This window comes from Rhinopithecus bieti, unplaced genomic scaffold (assembly GCF_001698545.2).
Source record: "Rhinopithecus bieti isolate Rb0 unplaced genomic scaffold, ASM169854v2 scaffold_35859, whole genome shotgun sequence".
NCBI lineage: Eukaryota > Metazoa > Chordata > Mammalia > Primates > Cercopithecidae > Rhinopithecus > Rhinopithecus bieti.
In genome coordinates, this window is record NW_016814962.1 from 409,458 (window position 1) to 419,111 (window position 9,654).

The following is a 9,654-nucleotide window of genomic DNA, read 5'->3' on the forward strand; positions in this document are numbered from 1 at the left end:
GTGTGGGAGGTGAGTGTGGGAGGTGAGTGTGGGAGGTGAGTGTGAGGTGTGAGAGGAGGTGAGTGTGGGAGGTGAGTGTGAGAGGTGTGAGGTGTGAGAGGTGAGTGTGGGAGGTGAGTGTGGGAGGTGAGTGTGGGAGGTGAGTGGGAGGTGTGAGAGGAGGTGAGTGTGGGAGGTGAGTGTGGGAGGTGAGTGTGAGAGGTGAGTGTGGGAGGTGAGTGTGCACAGCCCCCGGTACTTTCGGGGTGATGGTGGACACACTGAGGAGTGGGCAACAATGAAGGGTGGGCAGGAGGAGGAATAAGCTTGGATGTTCTTAAATCAAGCCCTTGTTCCTTCTGAGAGGACATCTTGTATCCAGTCCTGGACTCAGGGCACTGGTCCCACCCATGGGCTGGATGATGCAATAGGAGGATCCTGGGGGGCCTCGCCCGGGGTGGGGGCCATGCACCCCACAATGTGAGCTCACTGCACAGGACCCTCCACGTCCTGCTGACAGCAGGGTGGAGGTGGGGTGGTGGGTGCTGCTGTGCCCTGACTGAAGGGGGCGAGTCCAGAAGGTGAGCGGGAGCTGCGCAGGCAGCAGGGCTGGGTCAGGCAGCCGTCTCGGAGAAGAGAGCCTGGCTGCACACACCGTCTCCTGGGGGGATTTTCTGTGGAAGGGAAGTGGGTGAGCTATTGAGGAAACTGAGGCAGCACATGAGCCCAGCCAGCGAGCTGGGGCTGCAGGAGGCGAGGACAGCGGCCACAGAGCCAATGCAGGTCAGCAGGGAGGGAGAAGGCACAGGGGCAAGAGAAAACGAGGAGCGCGGTGAGAGACACAGACATGTACAGGATGGGTCTGGGGGCTCTGGCTGGCAGGCCTAGGGCACGGTGCTGCCAGCAACCTGAAGGGAGGGCAGAGCGGGACATGCTACACCTGGCCTGACCCACTTCCCTATAAAGCGCCGACACAGCTGGGATGGGCTGGGAAGTGAGGGCTACGGCTACCCGAGACCAGCCCGGAGCATCCTCTGAGGATGCTGAAGGGAGCCCCACCAAGCCACCAGCAGCCAGAGGGGCTAGAGTGCGGTCTCCCGTGAGCACAGCCCTGTTCCAAGTTGTCTTGTCCTTAGCAGCTTTACAAGGTACAAGTTCGTGCCACAAACCTGCCTGTTCATGGAGCAGCGGGTAGTGGGTTTTCGCATATCCCCAGAGCTGAGCAACCACCACAAGGATCTAATTTTCGAACGCCTGGGGGACACGGGGTGGCTTCCTGGACGCGGCTGCTGCGAGCAGTGTGTGTGTGAGCCTTGGGGGAGATGCAGGTACTCTTTCCCCTCGGGCAGACACCTAGTAGGACTGCTGGGGCATGTGGGAACTTTGTGGCTAAATGTGGTCCCGCCAGGCTCAGAGGCAGCCCCAGCAGTGCCGCAGGACTCCTCTCCATCCTGCCTGTCATCACCCCATGAGGGCCCACGTCCCAGGGCATCTGTCCCCCCACAGGAGGCCTGGTGAGGCAGCAGCACAGACACGGTGCCACCCCACCTTGCTGACACCGGGGTCCCAGTGCCGCCCTAGGCCCTGCTCCACAGAGGTCCCCACACAGTTCCTACAAACACAAGGGAGGCACAGCCAGGTGCTGACCCTGGACTCTGCTCAGCTTCTCTCTCGGGGCCTCGGTCTGCCCCTAAGAGAGCAGGGTCGGAGCAGGCCTCTCAGTGGGACCCCAGGGTGGAGCTGGGGCTGGGATGAGCAGACAGCAGGCAGGGTGGGGCAGGGACGTGGCGGTGGGTTCTGTTTCTCAGCCTTCACTGGGCTGCCTGGGCACTTATCATCCCTAAAGACGTGTGTGCGTTAAGCGCTTTTACGCAGAAAAGACAAATTTCAAAATGTTAAAAGGACATTTTAAGGGTTAGGTGCAGTGGCTCATCATGCCTGTAATCCCAGCACTTTGGGAGGCCAGGGCAGGTGGATCAGTTGAGGCCAGGAGTTCGAGACCAGCCTGGCCAACATGGGGAAACCCCATCTCTATTAAAAATACAAAAAAATTAGCCAGGCAAGGTGGTGCACATCTGTAATCCCAGCTACTCAAGAGGCTAAGGCATGAGAATGACTCGAAGCTGGGAGGAAGAGGTTGCAGTAAGCTGAGATACTGCCATTGCACTCCAGCCTGGGTGACAGAGCGAGACCCTGTCTGGAAAAAAAAAAAAAGTAACATTTTAATGAAGGATCCTGATACTGAGAGTTGCCTGGCCAGAGGCACAGTCAGCAGGTTACCCAGCTCGCCATCTCCAGGAGCCTCCCTGCACCCCACTCAAAAGAGAAGCAAACCACCAGGATCACCTGGCACCCAGGACACCCCTCGAGGGGGACCAACCAGAAAAACACAGACCAGGACGGAAAAGAGCTCAAGGTGAGGCGATGTCACACCAACGAAGATGGGAGATTATAAGAAAGATTCAGAAAACACAGAGAGCTCTTAGGAATGAAAACATGAAAGAAATGAAACAGCTCTGCTGGAAGCTAAAGTTCAGGTGCTGTCCCACAGTGAAAAGATGGCCATGCGCAAAAGAAGGCTGAGATGACCAGATGGGTTCACTGTGGCAGGCCGAGTAACAGAGAAGAAGGGATCAGGTGCTGTCCCAAAGTGAAAAGATGGCCATGTGCAAAAGAAGGAGGAGATAACCAGATGGGTTCACTGTGGCAGGCCGAGTAATAGATAAGAAGGGAAGAGAAATTAACGACTAGATTCAACAGAAGCTCAGGACAGGAGGCTGTCGGACCAGCAAAGGCCTGCTGGCCTCCCACCCGTTGCCGTGAGGATTCTGAACATGGAGATTAGAGGCAAGGAGCCTAAAGTCCCACCCAGCTGGCCCATGGCAAGGGCCAGAGCAGAAGGGCCACGGAGCCTGCCCAGTAAGAACGCTGGAGGCAAGGCCGACGGCAGGGGAGGCTGGAGACAGACCATGTGGCCGCAGGCACGCCCGTGCCCACCCAGACCCACGGGGCAGGAGGGGGAAGCACCTGCAGAGGATCGAGAGGCACCCTCCAACCAGATGAGGAGGGTGTGGACCAGGAAGTGGGGTTCCATGCCAGGGGCAGGGGGAGGTGAAGGGAGGTCCCAGAGAGCAGGGTAAAGATGCAGGTGCACAGCAGGTGTGGACAGCACAGCACAGAGCGGAGGAGGCTAGAAGGCTCTGGGCTCCCCTGTCAAGAGGCCGAAGGCAGTTCCTGACCCATGTGCGTGTCTGCAGAGGGCAGCAGCGGACACAGGACCAGATGCAGAGAGCAGTGCAAGAGAACACCAGACACTGGCACCTCCACACAAGGCCAAGCTGGACCACTGAGGGTCGGTGGCCTCCTCGCCCACTGCCCGCAGTCACAGTGTCCACGCACAAGGCCAAGCTGCACACCGCTGAAGGTCCGTGGCCTCCCCACCCACTGCCCGCAGTCACGGTGTCCACAGCCGCAAGCACTCAGCGCACGCCTGGCTGCAGCCCACTCAGCAGCAGGACCCCACCTGCTCAGGCCAGAGGGCGGCCTGAACTACAGGGGACGTGGATACAGCACCCAAGGCGCAGTAGGTCCACAAGCGGGGAGAATCCAGGGCATGATTTCCAGGGAACAATAGAACCCTCGCTCTGCATGCCCAAGGGCTGAGGGAGGAAGGCAGGTGCCCAGCTCCCCAGTTCTTCAATCCAGTAAAAGGAGACCCCAACTTCAGAAAGCCCTGGATCAACTGAAACAGTTCTTCCAATAAGGTGTTTTTCAATTGAAGACAAACACCAAGTTACTGCAACTACCAAGTCCCAATATTTGAGGGGAGCCAACTAAGCATCAAGATGGGGCCCTCTGGGAGGCTCTCAAACCAAAGGATACGCGGCGTGCCCTCCGTGCGGCAGACCAGGTAGAGGCAGGCGGCGATCACGTGGGCCATCTTCCGGCCGCGGGTCAAGTGCCTGCTCACGGCCATCTTGAAGAAGTTGAAGGCGGTGTCCAGGCAGTGCTGGTTCAGCTGCAGCTGGTTCCCCAGGTGATGGATGTGGCGCCGCCCTAGGACACAGCACGAGACAGCTCTTAGCCAAACGTTCCCGCAGAACATGAAAAGTATCACACGGCTGCAGTAGCAACTTTAAGAATACAGATTTGTGCTTTTCCTTGTAAGTTTCTGAGCTCACTTTTTCTGGGTTCCAATCACATTTTATTTACAGACACTGAAATGTGAATTTTCTGTGAGCTCCACGTGCCATGAGATCCTGTTCTGCGTGTTTCCCTTCTTTAGGCTCTGGGTGGCATGTGTGGTGTGGCTGAATGTGCCTTTCTCCGGGGCTCTGATGTGCAGCGTGTCTGGCAAGGGCTTGGTTTGGGCTGGCTGGCAGGTGCTACGCCCCTGACTGTCCTGGGCTACGGTGGGAATGCCCCTTTTCCTACAGCCACATGCCCCAGCGCCACCTCCTTCCCCAGCTGCAGAGAGGTTGGGCTAGCCCACCCCTCCCTTCTTAGCAGGGCCCACTCTGCTCAGCCCAGCCCCCACCAGCCTCTCCTCTAAGAGCCAGCCACCTGGCCTGAGAAAGGGCCAGCCTAGAGCTATCCCCTGCACCTGCCCAGAGGGAGGGCCATGGCAAGGGCATGCCCAGCAGACCAGAGGCCCACTGCGCCCTCCTAGGGGCTGCGAGGTGCTGGAGGTGGCCAGGACGGCAGCATCCGAGCACACGCGTCCCCCTGGAGCAAGACCTTCCCAAAGCTGCGGGCCACATGATGGCATCAGGAGGGGAGCGGCAGAGCTGCCCCGCAGGCGGGAGGAACCTTGGGAAACAAATGCCAACGCAGGGCGCAGGCGCAGAGCACAGGCTGTGTGGGGAGCAACTGGGCCAACCTCACTGCCCCTACTTCTGTCTGTACAGTTGGTGCCGTGGGCAGGCAATCTGTGCTCCAGTCAATAAGCCCCATGGGGTACCCAGAGGACATGTACGGTGGGTCACAGCTCGATGCAGAGGAGAGCTGCTGTCGTGGAGATTCCAGTTCCCACTGTGTCCTCTGGCACCCAAACCCCCAGTCCTCCTGCAAAGACTACCCAAGGCAGCCTCCATCCCCCATGAAGTCAAAAACTGACCTCCCAGATTTATTTGATAAGGGCACATGAGCTGGAGAAGGTGAGGGCTGACGTTCTGCTCACGCCAAACTTCACTAATGATGACCAGCAGCCAGAGGTGGGCAGCTGCTGAGCCTGCATCCCAAGGAAGCTGGTGGCCAGGGTACACAGTCTGGCAGGTCTGAGTCAAGCCTCACACTGTGCCAGGCCCCTGGCAGTCGGCAGCACCACACGGAGCCCCAGCCCTGCTGTGGCCCTGCCACCGTGAGCACCTAAGGTTACCTGCCTGGAGCTCATACAGCTCTGAGGCCTGCAGTCCAGCTGAACTGACATGGAAGGCTGGTCACTGTCCCCAGAGCTGAGGCCTGGTCAGAGCCAAGACCCCAACAGAACGGACAGAAAGGGCACCGTGCCGGCTGCCAGCTGTGCATGTGCAGCACCAGCCAGACACACCAGCACAGACCATCCCGTGGCCCAGCAAGGCCCAGAGGGAAACAGAGTCAGCTGACAGGTGACCCGCTGAAGCTATGGCTCCTTACCTACCAGCTCTCTGCTGTATGTTTGGAAAATTCTGTAATAAAAGGTGAGAGAGAGGTACTCTCTGGAGGCCACACACTTGAGGTTGGGACTCGATCCCAAGCCCTGACCCCACAGGCACCAGCTCATGTTCCCAGCATGCAAGGGAGCTATGGTCTGAATGTCTGACTCCTCCTAAAATTCCTATGTTGAAATCCTAACCCCTACGGGGATGGTATTAAGATGCAAGGCCTTTGGGGTGACTAGGTCAGGAGGCAGAGCTCTGATGATCAGCTCAGTGCCCTTAAAAAAGCGACCCCAAAGAACTAGCCCAGCTCTTCTACCACGTGAGGCCACAGTGAGAAGGAGCTGCCTGTAGGCCAGAGGCGGCCCTCACTAGAGAGCTGGGGAGGAGGCAGCTGTCTCCCCCATCTCCATCTGGAACTTTCCGGCTCCAGAAGTGTGAGAAACACATTCCTGCCGTTTCACCTTTCTGGTCTGTGGTGTACTGTTACAGCGGCCCAAAAGGACTAAAATGGGGGGCTTACGAGGACTGCAGTAAGGTATTTTTTACCACCTTCTTTCTTTTTTCTGAGACAGAGTCTCGCTCTGCTGCCAGGCTGGAGGGCAGTGGCGCGATCTCAGCTCACTGCAACCTCTGCCTCCCGGGTTCAAGCAATTCTCCTGCCTCAGCCTCCTGAGTAGCTGGGATTACAGGCACACGCCACCGCACCCAGCTAATTTTTTGTATTGTTAGTAGAGACAGGGTTTCACTCTGTTGGCCAGGATGGTCTCAAACTCCTGACCTCGTGATCCGCCCACCTCGGCCTCCCAAGGTGCTGAGATACAGGCATGAGCCACTGGGCCTGGCCAGAGATGTTATTAATAAACAGATATTCACATAGAAACCAACTACTAATTAGCTAGCCATAGCCTGTGAGTCTCCTTAGACTTCCCTTCCAAAGAATGAATTCTAAAAGTAAACTCAGGCTGGGTGCTGTGGCTCATGCCTGCAGTAATCCCAGCACTTTGGGAGGCCAAGGCAGGTAGATCACTTGAGCCCACAAGTTCAATTCCAGCCTGGGCAGCATAGTGATATCCAACTGCTAAAATAAATAAATAATCAGCCGGGTGTGGTGGTGCAAGTCTGTAGTCCCAGCCAAGGCAGGAGGACTGTTTGAGCTTGGAAGGTTGAAGCTGCAGTGAGCCATGATTTTGCCACTGCAGTCCAGCCTGGGCAGCAACAGAGTGAGACCCTGTCTCCAAAAAAAAAGAAAAGATTTGAGGCATATCTGCATCTACACGTCAAGTATAAAGCCATAAAGCTTCTAGAGGAAAACACAAGAGTATCTTTAGACCTTGGAGTAGGTAAGAATTTCTTGAACAAGTCACAAATAGCCCTAACCATAAAAACTGATACACTGGGACTTCATTAAAATTAAGAAATTTCTGGCAGGGTGCAGTGGCTCACACCTGTCATCCCAGCACTTTGGGAGGTTGAGGTGGGAGGATCACTGGAGCCCAGGAGTTGAAGACAAACCTGACCAACATGGTGAGACCCCCCATCTCTATTTTGAAAAAAAAGAATTGGCCGGACGCAGTGGCTCACGCCTGTAATCCCAACACTTTTGGAGGCTGAGGCGTGCAGATCACAAGGTCAAGAGATGGAGACCATCCTGACCGACATGGTGAAACCCCGTCTCTATTAAAAAATACAAACATTAGCCGGGCATGGTGGTGCACGCCTGTAATCCCAGCTACTTGGGAGGCTGAGGCAGAAGAATCACTTGCACCTGGGAGGCAGAGGTTGCAGTGAGCCAAGATCACACCATTGCATTCCAGTCTGGCAACAGAGCGAGACTCCATGTCAAAATAAAAAATTTAAAAATGAGTGGATGTGGCCGGGCACAGTGGCTCATGCCTGTAATCCCAGCACTTTGGGAGGCTGAGGTGGGTGGATCACGAGGTCAGGAGATTGAGACCATCCTGGCTAATACGGTGAAACCCCGTTTCTATTAAAAATACCAAAAAATTAGCCGGGCGTGGTGGTATGCGTCTATAGTCATGGCTACTCGGGAGGCTGAGGCAGGAAAATGGCATGAACCTGGAAGGCGGAGCTTGCAGTGAGCCAAGATTCCGCCACTGCACTCTAGCCTAGGCAACAAAGCGAGACTCCATCTCAAAAAAAAGAAAAATTAAAAAAATGAGTGGATGTGGTGGCATGTACACGTGATTCCAACTCCTCAGGAGGCTGAAGTAAGAGGGCAGCTCTAGTCTAGGAGGTTGAGGCTGCAGGGAGTAGCGACTGCACCACTGCACTCCAGCCCAGGCCCCAGAGTGAGACCCAGTCTCAAAAAAAAAATTTCAGAGGTTTCTGTTCATCAAAAGACAACATTAAGAGAGTGAGACAAGCTATAGACATGGGAGGAGGATCGAAACATGTATATCCAACAAAGGACTTAAATCCATAATATATAAAGAACTTCTACAAATCTGTAAGAAAAAGACAACTCTATTTTAAAAAAGCAACATGTACAAAAGATGCCAATAGGCACTTCACAGAGAAAGGATGTCCAAACGGCCAAGAAGCATGAGAAAAGGTTGTGGCCATAATTACTCACCAAGGAAAGCAAATTCAAGCCACAGTGAGTGTGCTACACACCTACCAGAAAGACAATTGGAAAGGCTGACAATGCCACATGTGAACAAGGCTGTGGGGCCACTGGGACTCTCCTGCACTGCTTCCTGGTGGGAAGACGAACTGGTACAACCACTACAGAAAACCCTGTGGCCCAATCTGCTAATGATGAGCACATCCAGACCTCAGGACCAGAAACCCACTCGCAGGTAAACTCCCAAGAGGAGGGGGCACCCGTGTCCACCGAAGGGCCATGTGCAAGAACACGCACAGCAGCTTCCTGTGCACAGCGAAGAACGGAAACACCCCAAATGTCCATCTACAGGAAAAGGAGATCAATTGTGGTCTAGTCACACCATAAAATACAACACTGCAATAAAAAATAAACTACTGATATGCTCCAAAAAAGTACATTCTAGAACAGCTAAAACCCAGAACACTGGCGAACCAGATGCTGAGGACTGGAGCCACAGGAGCTCTCCTTCCTTGCTGGTGGGAGCGCAAAATGGCTCAGGTGCTCTGGAAAAGGGTTTGGCCGTTTCTTACAAAACTAAGCATACTCTCATCACACGGTCCAGCAATCACCCAGAAAAACCTGCACATGATGTTTATGGCGGCTTCACTCATAATCGCCCAAGCCCAGATGCCCTTCAGCAAGCAGGTGAAAGGATAAACCCACTGTGGCGCACCTAGGCAGTGGAATATGACTCACCACTGAAGAGAAAGAGGCCGCAAGCTGTGCAGAGACCGGAAGGACAGTTAAATGCCCATGGCTGAGTGACAGGCTGCACAGTGACAGGATGCACAGCGTGTGACTCCAGCTCTACAACCACATGACCAAGCGCCAGCGAAAAGATCACAGGGGAAGGAGGGATGAATGTGTGGAGCTCAGGGGATTTTTAGAACACTGAAAGCAATCTGTATGAAACTGTAACAGTGGTTACCCGTCACTACGCATTCGTCTAAACCCACAGAACATGCACTGCCCAGCGTGAGCCTGGGTGTGTGGTGGAAGCTGTGTGATCCTGAGCCCAGGTGTGCGGATACAGTCTGCGTGATCCCGAGCCCGGGTGTGCAGGTGGAGGCTGTGTGATCCTGAGCCTAGGTGTGTGGATACAGCCTGCATGATCCTGAGCCTGGTGTGCAGATACAGGCTGCGTGATCCTGAGCCCAGGTGTGTGGGTACAGTCTGCATGACCCTGAGCCCGGGTGTGCAGGTGGAGCCTGCATGACCCTGAGCCTGGGCATGTGGGTACAGGATGCGTGACCCTGAGCCCGGGTGTGTGGGTGGAGCCTGCGTGACCCTGAGCCCGGGTGTGCGGATACAGCCCGCGTGACCCTGAGCCCGGGTGTGCGGATACAGCCCGTGTGACCCTGAGCCCGGGTGTGTGGATACAGCCCGTGTGACCCTGAGCCCGGGTGTGCG

The 9,654-nt window shown here is 55.5% G+C and overlaps 1 protein-coding gene across 4 annotated transcripts in view; it reads right to left on the reverse strand.

Annotated features, from left to right (window-relative positions):
- BRF1 (BRF1 general transcription factor IIIB subunit) overlaps positions 1-9,654 on the reverse strand; it is an 80,320-nt gene that overhangs the window by 50,581 nt on the left and 20,085 nt on the right. For all 4 annotated transcript variants that reach the window (XM_017852829.1, XM_017852827.1, XM_017852828.1 and 1 more), the window contains exon 3: positions 3,862-4,035. In XM_017852829.1, the coding sequence (XP_017708318.1) occupies positions 3,862-4,035 (174 nt within the window). The remainder of the gene's footprint in view (positions 1-3,861; positions 4,036-9,654) is intronic.